General features: G+C 59.8%; 1 protein-coding gene across 3 annotated transcripts in view; it reads right to left on the reverse strand.

Annotated features, from left to right (window-relative positions):
- The window catches only part of CASKIN2 (CASK interacting protein 2), a 35,419-nt gene extending 13,997 nt beyond the window's left edge, over positions 1-21,422 (reverse strand). For all 3 annotated transcript variants that reach the window (XM_042802392.1, XM_042802393.1, XM_042802390.1), the window contains exons 1-2: positions 21,239-21,422; positions 18,240-18,952 (exon numbers count right to left, since the gene is read on the reverse strand). In XM_042802392.1, coding sequence (XP_042658326.1) covers positions 18,240-18,333 — 94 coding nt within the window. In that variant the 5' untranslated portion in view covers positions 18,334-18,952; positions 21,239-21,422. The remainder of the gene's footprint in view (positions 1-18,239; positions 18,953-21,238) is intronic.
- Positions 21,423-22,666: the final 1,244 nt, after the last annotated feature.

Raw genomic sequence — 22,666 nt, forward strand, 5'->3', positions numbered from 1 at the left:
CATCATTGAGCCGGGGAGGATTAAATGCTTTGAAAGATTTCTGTGCCGTTTCCTATGGAAAATCAAAGTCCAAGAGTTGGGCTCCAAGCCAAGGGTGAAACAGCTGCTCAAACCCCACTGAAATGTGGTGGGGTCCTGGGGAAGGAGCCCCCTCCCTCTCAGACAGGCAGATTTCCAGGGCTGCAGCTCCCTCTTCTCCTCCTCCTCCCTCCTCCTCCTCCTCAATTCCCTTCTCTTTTCCTCCTCTCCCAAGGTCTCTGCCCACCTTGCATGGCCAGTCCCATACAAAGCCATTCTCTGCTTCATGGCCCCTCCACTGGAGGGCTGAAGAGGGGGGCCAGCTCATTCATCATGCAAATGGATAATTAAAGGAAACCAAGGAATGGTGGGTTCATTACTGCAATTTACAGTGTTTTGTAAACAGCCTAATTAACGCAAAATGGGCTTGCAGTGGCTGCTGGTGAAGGACTCGTGACTCGTTGCCACAGCTGAGGGGATCAAGATGGGATCACCCTAATTACCTCTTCCAGGGGTTGTTCGTCTTCAGAGTGGCAGCAAGTGGCTCCACCAACCCGAAAGCCCTTCCCAAAGGAACCGGCTCCCAAAACCATCGCCCCGCTGAGCTCCCACTTTTCCCTCCCAGCACCATATTGCCTGAGAGCCCAGGATCTGGGGTCTCCATCAAGTATAAGTTCCTTCCCTCAGCCCCACCAGCCGGGAAAAAATATTTCACTTGTAAACTGGCCACTTCTGATCCAAGTCACGGAGCGACCATATCCACTGAGCCCCACGGTGCCACTTCCAGGGAGTCAGGATTGCACTTGGGGCGTACGGCAGAGCCAGCAAAGGGGTTGGCTGTGGTGGGCAAAGGTCTCACCCTGCCCCTCCAAAAGTCTTGGGACAGATTCTACAAGCAGGGAGCAGGAAGGGCTGGAAAGCATTTGCTGCTGGGGGATTTCCAAAGGCCTCAATCGGGATAAAATTAATAATAAATAAAGGGTTCCACTAAGCCACAGTCAATGCCCATGAAGGCATCACCCCCTGCTCCCCAAGCAATTCCCAGCCCCCCTGCCTTTTAATCGGGGTTTATAAATAGGTGTTTCTAAATGATGCTCTGTGCAGTGGGAACCAAAGGCCAATGCAGATTTGCTCCCATCAGCTGCAGCTGAAAATTTCTATGGGGTTTTGTTGCTGAGAAAGGTTGGGGAGGAGGAGGAGTCGTCCTTACCCAGGGCAGGAGCCTGAACCCTGCATGCCAGGCAGCAGAGCGGAGCCAGGGAGGTGATGCTGGGAAGAGAAGGGCTGGATGGAGACGCCCAGAACACGAGCACATCCGAAAGAGGCAGAAACATCCCACAGCCCCTGGGGGCTGGTCCTGGAGTTAAGTGATGGCCATTATTTGAAGAGGGAGAGCTCACCCCAAAATCCCATCCATGACCCCCTCCTACAAGAGGACTGGGCTGGCTGGTGGGGTCAAGTAAGCAGGGCTGGGATGTGGTGGGTGCCCCAGGACACAGTGGGGTCCCTGCTCGCTCCCCGGCTCCAGGAGGCAGCTGCCAGGATCCACACAGCAAAATGCCTGAGTCTTTGCTCCTCTCCTCAGGCAACATTCCTCAAATTAGTTCCCTGCTCCGGCAGCCCAGCGAGGTCACGATGCCGGGCAGGACCATACAGATGTGGTGTGGGTGGCTGGGAAAGCAGCAGGTCCCAAAAAGTGGAGTTGGGAGCAGCACCTCATTCATATCCACCTCCGGCAGGAAGGGAAAAGAGTTCATCCCTGGTTTGTAGCTGGGTAAATTGCTGTTTAGAGAGCTGGAGGGTCTACAGCCAGGCTGGAAGGTGAAGTGTGGGTAGGAAAGGGGACAGGCACCCTGGCACCGTAGGCACAAAGGCATGAGCAAAGAGAAGAAGAGCAGAGGGATGGAGGGGAGAGCAGAGCCCAGCCAGGCAGCTGGGACCCCTTCGCCAGCGCTGTCTTGCTTGCAAACCTCTGCACCGTATGGCACACGGGGCCAGCAAAGCAACCCCAAAGGCAACTCTGCCTCAGCGGGGAGCCAGCGTCGGGATGGGGTGAAGCAGTGGAGCAGCATGAGGGCTGCCAAGGGGGTGCCACCAACCCCTGTCATGCTCCTGGGGGACACAGTGACAGGAAGGCAGGTGACAGGATGCTTCCCTGCACCCCTCTTCCTCGTTTAAGCTCCTTTTGACACCAATTTTCTTCCTATTTTTTCAGCCCCCTCTCTCCCTGTCGGTGCCCTGGTAGCTCCAGGCTCCCTGGCCTTTCCCACCCAGACATTCTGGGGCTCGGCAGAGGCCAGGCCAAGCTGTTCCAAATCCCACAGCCCTCCCAGACCGGCTGGTTCGGAGGTGTGGCTCTGGCCAGCAGACCACGGAGCTTGGCTGGAAAAGGGCTGCGGGGTCGGGGTTGATCCAGCCGCGGCACTGGGATGGGGGTGGCTGGACCCTTCCCAGCTGCATCGTCACCTTCTTTGGGTTTGCACCAGGGTGGGAGCACCCGTGGGCTTGATCTGCACCCCCTGCTCCCTGCCGGGCGTGCACTCACATCCTGGGAAGATGAACCCAGAAAAAAAAAAAAATGCAAAAAGCCCCGAAGGGGATATTTCTACGGGAAAACCCAGCTTGGTGCACCCTGAGGGTTAAACTCCTGCCATGGGTTCTCCCGCACCCCAACACAACCCCTCCAAGGGGTCCCGCCGGGGCTCCCACCCCACTCTGCCCCCGCCTCTCTCCGGCGTGTTCGCCGGCGCCTGCCTGGGCAGGATGAAGCTCGGCAGCGTGGGGCCGGGGCTGAGCGAGGCCTCGAGGGAACCAGTGAGCTTCTGTGCGGCGTCTGGCTGCCAAACGGCAGGCGGGAAGCACCTCCGGAGTGCTCCGGCAAATTGCTTACAAATGTAGGGCCCGCGCGCTCCGCCGGACGCCGGCAAAGGCAGCGCAGCCGCCTGCTCGCCAGATGGGGCTGAGACCCTCGTCCACAGCTGAGACCCTTGTCCACGGCTCGCTCTGGCTCCGGCCCCGGCCAGGGGGAAGCGCTGGTGGTGTGTTTCCAACCAGCTCCCCCAACCAAGCAGCCCCCTCGGGTGTGCTGTACCCCGTGCTTTGGTTTCCCCGTGGGGCTGGGCTGCACCCCCAAGGAGGGGGATGCCAGACTGGGCTGAGCTCCCCGTGGGGTGCAGGGGGGTACCCGGAGAGCAGCTGGCCAAGGCGGGCGCCTCACCTGCACCGCTGGCAGCCGTCCCAGCACAAACCCATATTTACCCTCCCCGGGCACTCGCCTGGCGCCGGCTGTGTGGAGCCAGGCGTGCCCTCGCCCGGCCCGGCTGGTACCCCCTGTGCCAGCACGCCGGGCACCCAGCGTCACCCCGTGCCCTTCACCAGAGACCTCATCTCTGCGGGGACACCCCTGGCCTTCACCCCAAGGTCTCGGAGATGGACACAATCCCTCCGAAATGCTGAACCACTCACCGGAAAGGAGCGACACATGCTTGCCTGGGTTTGGCCGGGGAAGGAAATGCCCAAATATCCTGTGTCCCCCTCGAGGTGCCCCTTGGAGACTCTGCCCTGGCTGTCACATGGAGTAGGCTCCAGAAAACTGATTTTGCTATAAGCCCTCTCAATTTTGTCCACGCAGTGTGGCCACAGCAGAGCTTCTCCACTGCAAGCCTTTGTCTCTGTGCAGAACAGACAGACCTATAACTAGAGACCCACCTCCTTGCCAGAGATGCCTTAAAAAACACACCCTTCTGCTGGCCCTGCGTTAGACACTCGTCCCTTCCCCTTGCCCTGGGAAATCGCATCCTCACACCGTTGGCTGCAAGTATCCCTGTGCCATGAGCCTCCCCCTGCTGCAGGTCTGAGCATCCCTGTATTATGAGCATCCCTGTACTGCCAGCCACGAGCATCCCTCACCATCCAGCCCGAGCGTCCCTGCACCACGAGCATCCCTGAGCATCCCTGCACTGCCAGCCATGAGTACCCTGCACGCAGCGATGCTCTGTCTGGGCACTGCAGGTACAGCATCCTGCTGCCCCGGGCAGTGGGAGAAGGACAGTGTGCTCCGGACACACCGAATACATGCACATACCCTCTTGGGAAAATAAAATCCACCTGGGGACTGTCACCACTAAGCCAATAAACCAGCTGGAGGAGCTAATCAGCTGCGATCCTGCAGAGCACCAGCCATCTCTGATGGTGGTGGCAGCTTCCCCCAACCTGCCCTGCCCAGCCTTGACCTGCGCTGACGGCCTGAAGTGGCCTCGGCATACGGTGGGCTCCTGCCAGGCCTCAGGAGACACTCAGTGCCTCGCCCAAAATTGAGACCCACAGAGGTGACGTCCATCCCTCTTCCGCAGGAATCACCCTTCCCTGTCGCTCCTCTGTCCACAGGCACGTCCGCTGTGGCCACCAGCACCCAGCTCCTCCCGGCAAACCGGCTGCTTCAGGTGCAGTTTCCCAATAGGTTCAGAAGAAATTTGCCCGCTTCGATAGGGAAAGAGCTTGGCCGCAGACACATTAAGAAACTCAACCAAAGTTGCCCAGCAAGCTTGGGATGGAGGCTGGGTGAGAGCCAAGGGCTCCTGACCCTGGCTGCCTGCCGTAGCCACCGGCCCGCACCCCAAACACCGAGCCCAGCACTGGGCCCCGCTCCCCGGGCAGAGAGGAACCCCTCTACTTCCCCCGTGGTTATGGTGGGTGAATTTGGCTGCCAGGGTGCTGCTGCCTGAGATATCCAGCTAAGCACCCATCCCTGCGTCCAAGTGCCACGGGTGCTTTCCTGCCCGCAAATGGCGTGTGCCAGGGTTTGAGGCTTCGCAGCATGGTTGTGAACGGGCCCCCTGCCAACACCGACAAACAGGTCCTCCACCAAGCCAGGCACCGTGGGGTGGGTCCAACCGGGGCAAAGCCACCGGGTTAACTGGCAGGGATGGGATGGGGTGGCTGCAATCAGGAAGGCGGATTCCCATCAACACAAGGCAAACGACAGCAATGAGAGAACGTGACATGGCAGGGAGCCCCTTATCTTTCCCTACCCCAGCATCTGGCAACTCCTTGAGAATGATTGGTGTCTTCAGCCCTTGAGAAGCCTACCAAACCCGGGTGCGAGACACATCAGACTTGGCCAGGGCCCTGCCCGCTTTGACGCTGCACAGGCTGCGCGATGGATGTCGCACCCGAGCCCTGCTCCTGGTTTCGGCAGCCCGGGTGCCCCTGGAATGACCCCAGCAAACGCAGCAACCTGCCCAGAGCTGACCTCCCAGTGATTCCTCACAGCATCCTAAGGGCTGGACACAGCACTCCTGCGCTGTGAGCATCCCCACACCAAACACAGACTGCTTGTCTCTAACAACAGCCTCCACCATTTACCTCTGGCTTGAGCCCCAAAGCGTAGGGCTTACACCTACGCAGAGCCCAAGTTGTCCCTGACACCAAGTTGTCTCTGCCGATGGCATGTCTGAGCCTCCTCTGGCAGCTCTGCCTCCCTCATCTGTGCTTTCTCCTTCTCTAAGCTCTCCTGTCCTACAACATGTTCAGATATGACGGTGGATGATGGCGAAGGCAGGTGATGGCAAAGACAGAGGAGTTTGGGAGGTCCAAGAAATTTGCCTTCCTCCCTGGGCTGGGGACCCACGACAAGCAAAGGGGAGGGTTTGGGGACATGGCAGCAGAACCATGGAGTCAACTGGGAGCCTTTTCACTTCTTTGGGAAAGTCTGGGAGCCTTTTTCCCAGGGAAAACCCAACAATTAAGTTTTTTAAAATAGGTTGTCAGCAGGAGGAAGCAGGGGCAGCATCCCTGCACAGCACAGACATTGATTGCTCACCCCCAGCCCAGCCGCACCGGGACCCCTGGTTAGAACCCCAATTTCCCCCTGCTGCTTCCCCCCCACAAGCAAAGCAGGAAAAAACAGGCAGCCTGTTCAATGCAAAGGCTCCCAGAACAATGAAAGGAAAAGCAGAGTCGGAAACCCTGTCCCCGTCCACACAGCTGGGAAGAAGGTGCAGCTCTCACCCCCAAGGTTTGATGGTCGCAGCGGGGATGGAGGGGGCAAAGAGCATCACAGGAGTCCTTTGGGGCTGGATTCACCCCTTGCAAAAGCCAAACATGTGCTCCTGCTTTGAGTTTTAAGGCCCCCAGAAGGATCTCAGCTGTGTGGTGGAATGAACAGTGCTAGCTCCCCTTCCCCACAATAATGTGGGGGTTCACACCGGCTGCCCTCCCCAAAGCAATGCAGCCCAGCCTGGCTCCACCAGCAAGGGGGAATGTTAACACCCCACAGAGCCAAAATCGCATCCCCCAGCCCCAGCCAGAATGGAAACAGCTGGGAAAGGCTTTGGGTGGGGGAAGCCAGGCGGCTCCTTCAGAGATACAAGGGCTCCTTTCCCAGCTGGCCAGGGAAACGCGTTACCGGGAGGTGAAGTCACCGTCCCTGCTGGGACCTGGCTATTCCGCTCTCCAGGATATGAACTCAGAGGAGCTGTATTTGCCCAGGGAAGAGGTGGAGCCTTTTCCATTTCCCCCATCCTTCCGAAAGGACAGGACGCCTCCCGAGCGGGAAGAGATGGGGCGATAGCGGCGGGGGCCGGCGGCCAAGCGTGGTGAGCTCTGCCTGCACCCGCAGGGCATCACCGGGCACGCCGTGGGGCCAAGAGCCACCCGTGGGCTGCAGGGGCTAGGGACCAGCAGAGCATCTGGTCCAGTAGTAACAACGCATCTCGGCTCCCGTTCAGCTGGTTCCATGCTGGTCCCAACTGGTGCTCTTGGGAGCCGAGGAAGGGGCTGCAGGGTTCTGGTGCCCCCCAGGTACCCAGGCAAAGGGGCTGCACCCACAGACACCCTTAGCGCTCTCATTAATGCGATACCAAGCAAATAGTGCATTAATATAATCTGCGGAGGATGCTCAACAGATTGATGAGGGCAGAAATAACACAAAAGAGACTTAGAGAGATTAGGAGAACAAACCCAGGCAGATTCAACCTGGGAAAATTGCAGACTGCAGCATCTGGGGAAAAATAATCCAACCGGCAGACAGTCAATGGGAGGAAGAAAGAGGGGAAGCAGGATGCGGGGGGACGGTGAGAGCAGCATGAGTGTGAGCACGGAGGGAGCTGCTGGTGAGGAAAGCAATCTCGGCAGCCCTGCACAGGGCGATGCCGCTTCCCGGGGTACCATCTTCCATCGCGTGGCCAGGGCTGTGAACATGATACGGGCTCATGGGGGACAGGAGAGGCTTGGGACACGAGAGGTGAGCGGCAGGAGCCAGCAGCTGAAGGGCTTGCCTTGCATGGGAAGATTAGGGCAGGTCAGTAAGTCTGGATTTGCTGAGCAACAGTTAATTAGGGAGGGCGGGCAGGGACGCAGCAACCCACCTACACCTGGAGGGTTTTGACGCTCAAGAGGAGCACGTAGCTATTTATTTTATGGTTCTAACAATGAGTCCCAGATAAAAACTAGAGCAGCCAAGAGTGGCCAGCAAAACCCCACGAGCTCAAGGAAGCGAAACGAGGATTCAGCCCTCCTCTGCAGCTTGTCGGAGGGCTGCAGCAAATCACGCAGCTCCCGGGGGTGGCGGCGAAGGTGGAGGCTGGGGTCCGGGGCTGCCATGGCCCTCCAGCGCTGTCCCTGTCACCGCCAGCCTGGTACCCGCACGTGGCAGCCGGCACCTGGGAGCTGCTCCAGCCGGTGGAGCCGGTACTTGAAGCACACGACGATGCGGTGGCTGGAAATCCTGCGACATCCTCCCCCTCTGGCCCCAGGGAAGTTGCTGCGTGCCCCGAGCAGGCGCTGCTGGGGCGGCCAGGGCGGGTGTCCCCACCCTGGATGCTCTAATCTAGGCAAGACACACACAGGATGGGAGGGGAGGCAGCGGGAGGTGAAGTCGTTCGCTCGAGGTCACGCAGAAGGTCGACGGTTCAAGTGCCGTCACTCCTTCCCGAGGCCCCAGTGACCAGGAACTGAATTTTCCCCAAAGCCCCCGCCTTGCCCCCACCACCAGCCCGTGGGAAATCAACCATCGGCAGCCGAGGACTAACCTCAGACCGCTGCCAGTGGCTGCACAGCCAGGGTTTGGAGTCACAGGCAGTTAAAAATACCTTGCGGATGCCTTTCCTCAACTCTGACCCTGCGAGCTGGTGCTGCTGCCAGCCCCGCTCAGAGCCGTGCCGGCGGGGTCCCCTGGGATGCACACAGCCTGATCTGTGCGGGGACAGGGCAGACGCTGCCTGGGGACTGGGTTTTCCTCCCTCTGAACCAAGGACTTCCACTTCTGGAGGTGCTGCTGCCTCTACCCTCTATTGCCAAACTGAAACGAGAGGCTCTTGGCTTCCTACAGCCATCTTCCAGCAAACAGCGCATGGGCTATCCGGCTCCACAGGAACTGCAACTGGGATCCAAGCAGCTTGAGCAAACAGTTTCCTTCTCTCCTGGACAGAGCTGAAATGTGGCTTCCAGCTCCCACTGGTCCCAAAGGATGTTGGATGGGCCACTGCTCCCGCAGATGCTGTGGCACCGCAGCCATTTGTGACATTTGCATCGGGGAAAAGCAAGAGGATCTCACCCAGCAGCAGCTTCTCGATGCTCCCACACCACGAGGGATGGGAGGGATCCCTTTCCAAATTCCCTCTGGGGTGATGGCGAGGGCGCAGCGGGCACCCACCTCTCCTTGACGCTCCCATCCCCTGCACAAGGTCACCTACCAAAGCAAGCGGGAACTGCCCGGCTGCTGCCGGCGGGGAGAGGGACGGCGCCGTCCCCAGCAGGCACAGGCCGTGCTCCCTCCAGCCTGGGACAAGCAGCCCGAGCGACACGACCCTGCCGCTGCACTCTCGGTTCCCTGCCAAGGCTGGGGAGGGCGGCGAGGCTTTGCCTGTGCCCAGTGCGAGGGCTCTCTGCCAGCCAGGTCAGACCCGCCGGCTGCCCGCCCAGGTTTCCAGCTTGCTGGGCAATGCCGTGAAGTGGGAGAAGCCGTCGCCAAAATCCAGCTGAGCATCTGGCCGGTGGCGCTTTTCTCCTGCCTTGGCTGGAGCGGGATGTTTGTGCCCAGCTGCGGCAACGAAGGATTCCCCCAGGACCCCGGCCTGCAGCGGGATCCCATCTGCAGGGGACAGGAGAGGGACACGACAGCTATATCACCACGGTGCCCCACACCACCCTGCCTGTCCCCAGCTAGAAGCAGCGATCGCTGATAAACGCACTGAGCAGCCAGTGACACTGTACGTCCCAGGAGAGGCATCTCCCTGTCCCCACGGTGGAAGCAGGAACCTGCACCAGGACCCCGCACCCATCTCGCCATCCCCATGTGGGCCTTGGTGGCCGCTGAGTTATTCCAGGCACCACGTTCCTGCCCCCCTCCCCTCGTCCCAGCTGCTCTGGGGCCGGCAGGGAGGGCAGCGGGTTCCTCCCATCACCCAACCCAGACGCCGGAGCCAGCCAGCAGTTGCTCGGGGACCAGCTGGGGACAAGGGCGACACGGCACAGCCCTGTCCCCCCACATACCATGAGAGGGACAAGGGCTGATTTACAGCAAGGCCAAAGGCATCCCAATACAACGGCCATGGATAAGGAGGGGTTGGATCTGAGGACCCCCAGTCCTCAGCTGCATTCCAGTTGGCAGCTTCCCACACAGATGGGCTTGGGGGCAGCACATCAACACCTCCAAACCCCTAAAGAGCAGGCCCACCTTAGCACCAGAGGTAAACTGAGGCAGGGGCAGCATCCTCAACCTCTCACCAAACCAAGCCTGTGGCCAGTTTCCCACAGGGACCCTGCCACTTGTGGGGACCCCACCATCAGGTTGGTCCCCTGCATCGCGTCCCCCTGCCTCGGTGCTCCCCACACCCCAGCCCGACTGAGCGGTGGTGGGATGCAAGCCAAGGCCTGCCCGCTCCCTGGACCCCTGCCGGCAACCCGATCTGTTTACGCCTTTCCAGCACGGCGGGTGCGTGTCGGGAACGGCCCCGGCAAGCCCGAGTTGGCGGCGGAGGCAGGACGTGGGAGCTGAGCGCAGAAACCCCCGCCTGACGCCTTGCAGCATCCCGGGGTGGTGGTGGGGAGAAAGAAGGGGGTGAACAGTGGGGAAAAAGGGTCCTCCAAACTCCTTCGGCTCCTGTTCATAGGAAAAGGCACCCTTTCTTGCACAGTGTCACCCCTCCTGCAGCACCCCACGTTCTCCCACCCTGGCCAGGAAATTCACAGCAGGTTTCCTCATCCCCAGGCCCCACTGGCAAACGGCTTTCTGAGCCACACCAACCCTGCTGGGAAAGCACTGGGAGAGCAAACCAGCCCTGGAAGTTGCATGTCCCTTCCCAGCCAAGGAGGTGCTGGCTTTGCCATCACACAGCCGGCCACGTGTGGGGGCTCAGGGGGCTGGTGGCCACACACTGGTCCTCATCCCAGTGCTCAGGTTGTCCCTGGGGGGGCTGAGCAGAGGCACCCACCTGCACTGCTCCTGGGAGGAGATGTTTATCCAGGACAATACTCACAGGTGACACTGACACCAGGTGTGAATTCAGGTCCGCAAAGCCTACAGGCGTTCAGAGAGCGCTGCAGCGGGACAGAGCAGCACCATGACTTTGGGGGCTCAGAGCTGGACCCTCCCATGGCCACACCAGGTTTGGGGTGGAGGGAATGGACAAGCAGCTCCAGGACGTCCATATGCAGCCCAGCACGTGCTGCTAAATATAACCAGTGGGACAGATGCTCCGAGACAGGGAGCTGCCTGTGCCCCAGCACTGCCCAGGAGGAAGCTGAGGGCTCCCCCAAGGCTTGAGCAGCCCTCGGGGTTTGGAGACACAGAGCAGGGTCAGAGGCAGCTCCTCTGTCTGTGCCGGAGCCTCTTCCCCTGCAAGGAAGAACATTATCCGTCCTTTGTAACCCAGCAGGATTAGTGGGTACTTGTTCAGGGAAGCCAAGAGGGTTCACGCACCCCTTCCCACCTGCGTCAGCCCAACAAAACCAAACCCAAGGTGCATCAGGCCAACCAGAGCAGCCTGGGCTGCAGCCCAGAGCAAACCCCACTGCCGTGGCTGTGCCAGCCAGGCTCACCATGTACCCTCATCGGCAATGATTAGCTGTCGGGGAGGACTCTGGCCCTTTTTTGGAGGCTGACAAGGCAAGCGGTGCTCACGTGGCCTCACCATGGCGGGGACACATCCAAGGAGATCCCCGAGGGGTCACACAGGTTGTGAGATGAGTGTCCAGGGAGAGAGAACACCCATGGGAAGGTCCATGTGGGTCCTGATCCACACCTCCTTATTCCTCTTTGCACCCAATTTGGGTCCAGCCACAAACCCCCCTTCAGGCTTATCCATGCCCATCCTGGCAAAGAAACAAGATGATGCCCTAAGACGAGCTGCTTGAGGTGTGAGGAACAAGGGCCAGGAGCCAGCCAGACCCTGGGACTGATGCTCCAAGGGGGCAAAAGGCATCTGCAAAGCGAGGGGGAGACCCTGAGCCAGCCCTGCTGCTGGCAGCACCTCTGCGCCAGGCGCCCAACACCCCCGCCATGCTCACCAACTCCCTTCTCAAGCAGACAGGGCACCTTACACAACCTGCCGTGCCCGCGGCCGGCGTTACGAAACCCGGGGAGTTTTCACCCCTCACGGCACAGTCGCCCACCGGTGTCGGTCGATACAAGCTCCGGCTCCCGGGATGGCAGGTGGGGGAGGCCGGGGCGGGGGTCCGGGCACGGCGGCAGCGCCGGGGGCTGCGCTCTCTGCACAGCCTTGGCTGGGGCCCACCGCGGGAGCGGCTCGCCGGTGCTGGCAGGGCTTGGCGGAAGCGCAGCCGGACGTGTTGCACCAGGCCTGGGATGCTGCGGGAGCTGCATACCTGCTGCGCGCGCAGGTCTTCCCCTGCTCCCTTATCTCGCCATCGGAGCTGTTGCTCAGTTGCAGCTCCGGCCTTTCTCCCCGGGGATTGCCAACAGCTTGGGGTGCCTGCATACCTACCCCCCCCCAGGCACAGGCTGCCGTGGCCCCGGGCATCCCGCAGGAGCGAGGGATGGGTGAGGATGTCCAGCCCTTCCCCGGGAGAGTAAAGATTATCCTGACAGAGCCATTTCCAAGCAGTTTGGGCATCTCCAGACAGGTCTGTGACTCACCAGGACACCTCGGCAAGGCCCGGGCGATGTTGCAGCCCCAAGATTCAAGCGAGTCCCTCCCTTTTCATCCCGGGCACAATTTTTTGGGGGAAGCCAGGATGAGATTTGGGGGAGCCAGAGTGTTCGCAGCTCCTCCCCACCCCCCTCGCTTGTTAGAGCAGCCAGAAAAAAAGGTGGTTTATTGTTATTTAGTTTCTGCCCCTTTCATACTCCTTTGCCGGAGTTTTTGCCAGCGGCGGGCCCCGGGTCTGGCGGGGGGCCAGGCCAGCCGAGGCGCTTTTAAAAACAAAGCAGGGCGCGTGCATGCACACACACACGCACAGCATCCAGCCCCTCTTTTAACTCTTGCCGGGACGATGCTGCGTGGAAGATGGTTTCCAGCCGGCCGGGAGCGCGCAGCAGCGCGCTCCCAGCTGGCTGGAAACCATCTTCCACGGGGGGTGTTGTTGATAGCCACTGAGATCCGATAATTCACTCACCCCCTTCACAGGAAAACCTTCCTGCAGCACCAGAATCCCGAAGAAGAGGTGGTAGGAGCGATGCTGGTGACGCTGTCGTGGCCCACAGGGACCCACTTGTCCTAAACAGGAACAATGCTGCAACCCCCCTTTCTAGGTCGCAGCCAAGATATTTGGACCCAGCAGCCCCGTGGGGAAAGGAGGAGGAGGAAGAGCACGATGATGTTTTCACCTAAAAGCAGCTCCTCTCCCACATAGTAGAAAGCCGGGGAGTGCCGGCAACGCACACAGCGTTCCCAAACCCGTGGGGACCCTTTTTGCACGGGTCGCTGCCACCTGGAAAGTCTTTATCCACCAGCTCCCTCCTGCCTGTAACCAGCCCCGTGCCCCCAGCACGTTCCCAGCCCCAGCCAGCAGACGGGACATCTGTGCCGACAGTGTCCTTGTCGCGTCCCCCTCCTGCCCTGGGGAGCATCGTCCCCATTACGGTGCCCGTGTGCCGCTGGCAGCCGGGCACACACCGTCCCGTGGCTGCCTTCGAGCTGTCGTCATCCAAATCGTCCCGTGTTTCTGGGTCAGACAGCCCAAACGGCCTCCGCAGCTCTTGGGAAGTGGGGAGCTGAGCCTCCCCCCAGTCCGGGCTGAGTCACCGGGAAGTGCCCAAAGGATGGAAATCCCCCTCCTGCCTGTGACACCGGGGATGGCTGCCAGCCTGGCTCCATCCACAGCCCTGAGGGATCTCTGCATCCCCCCGAGAGACCAGCAAGTCCCTGGGATACCCCAGTGCTGCCCGGCCATCCCCAAGGGAAGGCAGCGTGGCCCAGAGCAGCCCCAACAGACCCCACACTCATCCCCTTCCCCCAAATCAGCCCTTTTTCCCCCCACTCTTTTACCCAGGCAGGGAAAAGGCAGCTGCAAGTGGCCCAGCGTGACAGCAAGGAGCCACTGCCAAGGGGTTTTCAAAGGCTGGGGATGGAAATAAGAGACCTGGGACAGGGGAAGATGTGGACCTATGAACACGTGGAGATGGGGTGCAGAGGGGCACGGGGCTGGGTGCCCCAAGGAGCCCATGCCTCCTTCACCCTGTGAGACGCTGTTTGCTCGTGCCTTATCCCCCGCGCTCAGCATGGTGACGCTTTCCCCAGCTCCGGGCACACCGGTGGCAGCTGGGCCCCTTTCCAAACACAACACCAGTTAGAGATCAGCTTTGAAAAGCAACCGCCAGTTCACTCCTTTCACCACTGCTGCCTGGGTAGGGCTTCTCCTTCCCGGGGAGAGAGGCAGAAAAAAGGGGCTAAACCCCACCATGAGCTGGGACAACTAGGACGCGGATGGGAAAACCCACCAAGCAAACACCAGGCTACCAGAGAAGACCTTCATCCCAGGGAGGCCAGGAGCTGCAGGAGGAGGAAGGAAGGATGGACCCCCCTGTGCTGCACAGCTGCAGCCCTGCCACCATCCATCCCCACAGCCGCTGAGCTCGTCGGAGCCTTTGAAGCTTCTGTTCTTCCCCTCCCACCCACCCACCCACCCACCGTGGGCTGGTTCAAAAGCAGGTTTTGGCAGGCTGCAGGGTGGTGGGGTCCCCGGCATGGGGCCACCACCAGCCAGGCTCCCCTGGGCACGGTGCCTCACCCCACTCCTGGCTCGGTCTTGGCGGAAGAGGGAGTTTTGCCCGTTTCGGCAGAGTTTCTCGGCGTCTCTCCGCAGGCGTGCCCACGGCCTTTCCAAGCCGGCGTGCGGCTGCGGAGCCGGTCCAGCCCGTCAGACCTACAGCACGCGGGGAGAGGAGGGGATGACATGGCCAAGGACACTTGGGAACTCATCCTCAAAACTTGGGCTTCAAGGGATGTGGCCAGGGCCAAACTTGGGCTCGGTGGCAGAGCCAGGTCCAGCTGCCTGCACTGCCGGGGGTAGGACCGAAGAGTGCAGAGTGCCCAGACATCCTTGTGCCACTGCCAGCAGGGAAAACCATTGGCTGTAACAGAGCCCGAAATGATAAGGATCCTGCCCAAGGCTGGACCTGGCTCCTCCCCACAGCCAGACCATGTAGAGCAGCCAGAGCAACCAGGGCTTGAGACAAACATCCCCTGTGAGCAGCAGCGAAGAGAACAGTCCTCCTTGGTAAGGGGGGATGGCACGCTGGGCTTGCTGGCTGGTACAAAGGTGCATCCAACATTATTGCAAAATAACCCCCAAGCTGCAAAAAGGAGCAACTTTTTCCTCCAACACTTACGGACTCGCTGCTGCTGAGAGAAGGGAAAAGCCTGGCAGAACACGAAAGGAGGGCGGGTGTTTCTGCAGAGGACGGGGACACAGAGCGCCAGCGGCAAAGGCTAACAAATCACAGGAGAGGTATTAAACCTCTCGCTTCAGGGTTTAAGCTGATATAGCTACTAGGGATTAGGAGGAAATTTAAGGGGGAGGGAGGGAGTTATCCCACATCTGCCTGCTGCACTCTTGCAGAACGTGGAGGAATATTGTCCCTCTCCTGTCCAGCTGGACAGGCAACAGTGGCATCCGAGGGTCAGCACCACTCTTGGGAAAACCTTGCTCTGCTCTGTGCTGCCAGGATGCACCAATGAGGGGCACCAACCCAAGCGTGAGGATAAAGCCAAGATCCCCTGCAAGCTTTGATAGAGTTTAACAACTTGCTAGGTCACAGCTCAGACACAGCAGAATCCCAAGTGCCCACCCCTGTCCTTGATATATCCAAGGTCTGGAAAGCCCCAACGTAGCTGGTGAAATGGGGCAATTGGTTGGCCGAAGCCAGCTGAACCCCTGTGAGGCAGCAGCTGAACCCCAGCAGGGCTTCGCTCCCTGCCCTTGAGAGTTTAACACCAGTTTGCTCAGCTGCCGCCCTTTCTTTGCACTTCACGCACGTTTAAACAAAAACCTTCACCACTCCCTTGAGGAAGACAAACAGTGAGGCCAGCTCCCGCCACCCTCCACGGCTACTCCAGCCTCTGGCTATCACAGGGGCATCACACACCCCCCCCCCAGTGTCACCCCAGCATCCCCCCATCTCCTGCCCCTTAGCCCTGCATGTCCAGGGATGGGGACACCCAAACCTTGCTGGGCACCATCCAGCTCCAGGAGCCGTCACCCCTCCCCAGGGACAAGAGCCCCAGCCGGGGGTGCTCTGCCTCTCACCTCCCCCGGGGAGCCCCAGCCCCTCGATACCGCAGCGGCCGCCCCAGCCAACTGGCGCATTGTTGGCGAACGCAGCCAGCCCGGGGATGTGATTGATCGCCAGGGAGAAAGGCCAAAGCCGTGACGGGTCGTTTAACAATTTCAATTAAACTCTGCAGCACTCCGACACGGAGGGGAGGGGAGGGGGGGAAGGAAATTAAAAAGCGGGACATTTCTATTGCTGTGCCGGGGAACCTCAGCAAAGTGTGGCCGGCTCGGCAGGAGCAGCCCGGCTCTCCCAGAGGAGACCCTCTCCCTGGCTGCAGGAGTGACCACGGCATCGTCCCAACGTCCCCTTCCCGCAGGCAGGACGCCCGCCCTCGCCTGCCCTTCCCCTCCCCGCTCCTGCTCCCAAAACTTTCTCCCTGCCCGTCCCACCGCCTTATAATAATAGGTGCTGTGACCCACTTGTACGGCAGCGCTTGCGCGGGGAGGAGGGCTGTGCACAGTGAATATTAAACAACGTGTCCCTGAAGTTCCCGCTGCCGGGACTGGCGCTTGATTTTTGCTTACGTGCAATGACTTTTTTAGGTACAGGAAGCCCCAGAGGGCTGATCACAGCGACCAAACTCCCAATCCACTGAGACAGTAGAAGGACTCTTAGAGAGATTTTTAAAAAAAAAATTAAAAACAACAAAAATAAAAAAAAAAACATCAGCATCTCAGCCTGTCACATGGAAAAGGCGCTTTAATGAGCAGCAAAGGCAGCAAATGCTCGGCTCACATGGCGTTAGCGAGAGGAGGGAGAGGGAACTGTAAGGGATGGGGAGTGGCGATGCCCTCCATGCTGGGGATGAGCCCCTGGGACCAGGCAAGCCCCCACAGCAGGTCCAGCACAGGAGCCCCCCCAGGGGCTTGCAGCAGTGGCCTTGAAGGGGTCTGGGCTTTTCCTAACACACACACACCCCGCCTCTTTATAGAAATAAAATGAAAATAAACAGAGGGAGTTGCTGACACCACTGCAGCGGGGGAGTTAAACACACATGTTCACGTGGGTGCCCCACGGCTGGAGGGAGGGGAAGATGCCAGAGAGAAAATGCAGATGGGGTTTAACCGGGAGAGAGTTACTGGAGGAAACAAGTGTAAGTTCACCCCTCTGGGTGCGCAGGAGGAGGAGAGCCACAGGCAGCCCAGCCTGCCCACACCGCCCAGCCATGGGACACCAGCTCAGGGGAACGGGGCTGTGTCAGCCGGCAGGACGCTCATGTCCTGACGTTATTTATTGCCTTGGGGGTGTCCTTCAACCCGCCTGCGCAGGTAAACCTCTCGTTCCAGTTCAGGGACCCCGTACAGGCGCAGTCCCTGAGCTGCAAGCAGAGGCAATGGCACCCGGTCCCTTCACCCAGAAAGGGGGCACCAGGCACTCCCTGTTCTGGGGAGGAGGTAGCCCCCAGCCCTCCTGCAGGCCCAGCAGTTTGGATTTACAAAGTTTTGGCCGCAATCAGAGCTTTCCAGTAGCCGACCCAGGGGAGTTGATCCCCTTCTCACGTTTATAATCCTCAGCCTCACATTTCTCAGCACCAGTCTCTCTGCCCTGAGCCGCTCCTGAGAAGCCTTAAAGCTTCTTCTGCCCAAGTTTCCCCTCTCCCTCCCCAGGACAATTTTTCCCCCCTCCAGCTTTCCCATACACATCCACAAGATCCCCCCACAATGAACAGCCCTGGCAGAGGGCCCCACACCCTCCAGCCCATAGCAAGCTCCCGCAGCCCAGGCGGGCGCCGTGCACCTTCCCCCAACCACACACTGCACCCAGAGCCCTTTTATTTACTTTTCCCAGTTTCCTTCTCTTGGTAGGTCACAAGAAGTGACCAGGAGCTCAGCTCAGCTCTCTACAAGGGCACCGTGGCACCAGCCATGATCTGCTCCTCCACCTTTCCACCCTCCCCATCTCCTCCAGGTGCCGTGCAGTGCCTGCAGGACCCCTGTGCCCTCGGGGAACCCCACGAGCCCGATGTTTGCTCTGAGTCATGCTTGCCGATGACCTTTTCGAGAACACATGCAAGAAAACAGCCCTGCTGAAGGGTTAAACATTACCAGACTGAAATTCAAGGCTTGACGATTGGTTCCAGTCGACTGGCTGGGATGATAATTTTTCGCAAGATAAATACAGCCAGGAGCGAGTGGTAATCGCTAAAGACCCTTTGTAGCAGCGTCCCCCCCCACTCAAACGGCTTCACTTCCCCCTGCCGCCGCTGCCGTTTCCCTTTGCCCAGCCCTGCTCAGTGGCCCCTGGCCCCGAGCCCGAGGGCAACCCCAGCCCTGCCGGGAGGCTCACTTACAGCCAGTCATTCATCCGCACGCACGGGCTGAGCTCGCTCTCCCGCCTCCAGCCGCGGCTTAACTCATGTGCTGGGGTTCAGAGCCAGCACTTGGCTTGGGGGGCACCGAGCCCGCTGCCAGGACTCGCACCCCAGGACAGGCAGTGGTGCCCGGCTGGGCAGAGGGAGCCTGCAGCTCTGCGCCCAGGTACTCACTGCTCTTGGATGCCTTGATCTTGGCCACCAGTTTCTGCACGCCGGGTACGTCCCCGTTCTTCACGGCCTGGATCAGCTCCTGCTCTCGCCCCATCGCAGACAGGTGGGAGCGGCAGCAGCACGGAAGGCAGAGACCCTCAGATCACGGTGGATTATAAAGCCATAGGAATAAGACCGTAATTCCTCAAAACACACTTTGATGGGAGATGAAATCCAGCAAGAAAGACGCTTTACAATCTCACGGGACATAAAAACCAGAAGGAAGAAATCTCTCTGTTAAGGGCAGAAGTCCCTTTCTGAGTCGGGAGGAGCACAACCTGGACGGGTTTGGTTGGAGAACATGCGATCAATTAAAATGAGAAATAGTTCAGCACTCAGGGACGGGCTCCTGGCAGCACCAGGGCTCTGTGAGACAAAGCCAGGCGGCTCGGGGCAGGGCGGCCAGCGCAGTTGCCATCGGGATGTCCTCGGCCTCTCACAGCACTCCCAGAGCCGGAGGTGTCGTGCTTCGCCCCCCTCGCCAGGCTCTGCTACGCTGATGAGTCCCTAATTCTTCCCAAAGGGATTATGGGCTCGTCGCCATCTGGAAGTTATAGATCCTCCCTCTCTGGTGCTCATTAGCCCCTTCGTTTTGGCATTCCTCTCAGCGACGGCGCTGCAGCCACGCTGGGGAGCCCCATGCACGGCCGAGCCCCGGCACGGCAGCTCGGGACCTGTGGAGGGGAAGAGCAGAGTCAGCCCTCGAAAGTCATTTACCTCCCAGCTCCGTCGCGACAGCTTTTGTATCCGCGCCGAAGAACGAATACTTTGACTATATTTAGTCCTGGCAGGACTTGGCTCGTCCCCGTGTTAAACAGAAAGGGAAGAACCTGCAGAGGAAAACTCCCGAGGGTGCTGTCGGGGGGTGGCCGAGGAGAGGAACAGTGGCACAGCTCCTTCCCTGTCCCCCCCTGGGACCACACCACCATCCCCTCCCCTAAAGGCAGCACATGGGGCTCGGGGCACCGCAGTGTCTCCCCTCTCCTTTCCCAGTGGCAGCACACAAGGGACAGAGCTGGGGAGGTTTAGCCCAAATACTCTGTAGCCCACGGGAGCGGGTCAGTCTGCCTGGCATTCTTCCCCTCACACTCCAAATTACCCGTGAAGCGCAGTGCCCTGGACCCAAGACACTCTTTAACCAGTACATGAGCGTTCTCTGGCCCGAGTAAAGAGCTGGGTGTAATTCAGCAGCACAACCACATTCAGAAGAAGATCAAGCCCACGTCCTGGCCAGCTGGGGTACCCTGGAGAGGCCACAGGGTCCCACGGCAGTGGTCCACACCTCCCAGCCCATGCTCTCCCACCATGCTCGGGCTGCCCAAACTGGGTGGCAAGAAAATCCCTCCTGGTTCAGGGCCGTGCATCTGGCAGGCTGCTCTGACGCCTGGGGAGGAGCGTGAGCGCAGGAGGGCAGGGAGCACACGCCGTGCCAGCTCCAAGGCCATCGCCAGATCACCCCGCAACTCCCCCTGTGCTGATCTGTGCCGGATGGGAACCTGCCCCGGTTCCCCCAGCCATGGCTCAGGCATGCCATCTCCCTTCACAGAGCGCTCACCCTCAGCCGTTTATGTAACAGCGGGTGTCGCTTCCTCCGAGAGATCGAGGTCACTGTTTTGGGGATGGAAACCACAGAAAGCAACAGCGGGAAGAGGCATCCTGCCTGGGTTGGGGGGGTGGGGAGCAAAAACAGAAGGGGTGCCCCATGGCACAGCACTGCTCAGCACACCCATGGCAAAGCTGGAAGCTGCCGCTGCCCCACGAGCACAGACCCCCCCAGGGCTCCAGCCCCCCCCAGGGTGCAGCGGCGTTCAGGGCAGCCGGGGAGGCGATGCTCCAGTGCTGGCTCAGCTTCTGCAACAAGGGGATGCTGAGATTCCCACACCAGGTTGGGAGGAGGGGGGCGTCTCCCCCCATCATCGCTCCCCTGAGGCTCACAGTTCATCCCCCTGATGAGCCTCTCAACACCAGGGCTGCGTGGGGGCTCGCTACCAGGCACCGATGTCACTTGTCACCTCCCTGCATCCTGGGGTGCCTGCACCAGCTTATCTATGTTACAGCAAAGTTCCAGCCGCTTGATTCAGACTAACCCCTTGCCACAAGCAAATCCCCTCCTGAAACCTCCTGCCTTACACTGGTCTTCAAAACTATTTCATTTAACCCTGTCCACTGCATCCAACTCTCTGCTGCTCTTCAAAAGTGCTCACAAAAAGTGAGTGTGATGGTGCTGAGACTATTTACTCGTTTATTTTTAAAAAATCTGCACGGCCTCACTTAGAAAACAGCCCCGTGCTGCTGCCCTATCTCTTCCAGAGCATGTGAGGCTCAGCGAGTAACTCAGAGGTACAGAGAGCTCCAAATACCAATCTCCACCTCTTCAACCTCTCGAGAGAGGAGCAGCAGAGAAGGTAAAAGTCGAGAAGTGCAAAAAGCTGGAAAAGCAACAGCAAACATCCCTCCCACCCTCGAGCAGAGCCAAGCCTCCAGCCCAGGAATCCACCTGGAGAACCAAAGTATCCCAAACATTCCCGCAGCCAACGGCAGCGCCGGGGAAAAAAAAAAAAAAAAGGAGGGAAAAGAGAAAGATAAAAACAAAAACAAAAACAAACTAATTACGTAAGTGGAGAAGGAAAGATGCGAAAGAGCAGTAGGCACCCAGACCGGGTCCCGGGGGGGGGCGGGCAGGGAAGCTCGCCTCCCCCGGGAAGCCCCACGCTGCCCGCCGCGTGGGGGGGCGGGCGGGCAGGCAGCGAGGGGAGGGCACGGGTGGCGCCTCCGCGCCCCTCTCCCCGAGACCCCCGGGCTGGGCTGCTCCCTCCTTGGTGGGGGGGGGATGTTTTGTTGTTTGTTTGTTGTTTTTGTTTGGTTGGTTGTTTTTCCACCCCCCCCCCGAAACGAGTCGCTCCGCTAGTTTTGCGAGCGGCCCGAGCCGGGCGCCCCCCCGCCCCCCCCGCCCCACTCACCTGGCCGCGCTGGGGCGAACCGGACAGGACCGTGCGGCTCCGCTCCGGACCCGGCCACACCGAGGAGGGCAGAGCCGAGCCGAGCCGAGCCGCGCGGAGCGGAGCAGAACCGGCACCGGCGGCGCGGTCCCGGCTGCCCGGCTCGCAGGGCGGCGCGGCGCTCGGCAAAGTCCCGCTCGGGCTGGCCCCGTCCCGGCAGGAAATCCCTCCCCGGCCCGGCCTGATTGGAAAAGCCCGGCGGGTTGTGCGGGCTGGGCAGGGCCGGGGCTGCTGTCACTCACCGTGATGCGCCGGCAGATTTGGGTAAGGGGCAGGGCCGCGGCAGCCCGCCGCACCGGCACCGCTCCCGCCCCGGGGGATGCCCCTGGGGCTCCCGGGCAAGCGGTTCGATTTGAACGGGGCGCGGCTGGAAAGCCGAAGCGGGCCGGGACCGGCTCCGGGGGGAGCGGGACGGGCATGGTACGCGGCCAGCCCCGGGGGGGGGGCGATCCCCCCCGCCCCCTCCTCGGCCCGGGACCGGCCCCCCCATCTTCAAGCCGGTGGTCCAGGACCAACCCCGGGGGGGGGGGGGGGAGGGGGCGATCCCCCACCTTCAGCCCCATTCCAACCCGGGTCAGCCCTTTGCCCCCTCCCACCACCGACCACCCTGGCAGAGGGGCTGCACAAAGCTGATGATGGCACCCACGGGACCAAAATCCACCGATCCCCAGGTGTCCAAAGCCCAGATTAATCCTACTCTCACAAAGCAGTAAAACCACCAAAAACCACCCATTTCTGTCAGTCCTCAACAGAAACACAAAGAGCCAAGTGCTCCCCCCAGCACACTTCTCTTAAAACAAGAGTTTGCCTAGTAAAGCTGGACAGCTTTTGCTGCATGATACCCCTGGATTATCATCAACTAATCAGATTAAAACACACAGAGGCTTTGATTTTATTCACTAAGTGCCCAGCCCACAGCTCCTGGGGGGAGTTGTAAAAATCCAGTACCTCTTCAAACCAGGCCCCGAGACATTTTGCCAAATGATGGTTTCGTGAGCAATCCCAATAAGAGGGATCCTCAGCAAGGAGGAGGAACTGACGTTTCAAGACACACCCTGTCTTTTCAGTTCAGGAATAAAGAGATTATTATGCACATCTAATTATAAATGTCAACATTTTACAGCTGCGATGTTGAAGCATGAAGCTGTAAGAAGCCCTGCTAGGAAGGGCTGTGAAGTTAAATGTCTTGTTATTCTTCCTGCTAGTTTTTCCAGAGCTTGTAAAGCGCAGTGACATTTATAATAATCCCCTGAATTTATGTAGTACCTTTTGTCCTTTTAAGGATCTTAATTAAGCTTCGCAGCTCCCTGAGCACAGACTAAACCCGCGTTGCAAAAGAGGAGCCCAGGCACTACTTTGTACAAACTGTACATCCTGTTCCAGGCAGGG

This window comes from Tyto alba, unplaced genomic scaffold, assembly GCF_018691265.1.
Source record: "Tyto alba isolate M040663 unplaced genomic scaffold, T.alba_DEE_v4.0 Super-Scaffold_39, whole genome shotgun sequence".
In the NCBI taxonomy this organism is placed as follows: Eukaryota; Metazoa; Chordata; class Aves; order Strigiformes; family Tytonidae; genus Tyto; species Tyto alba.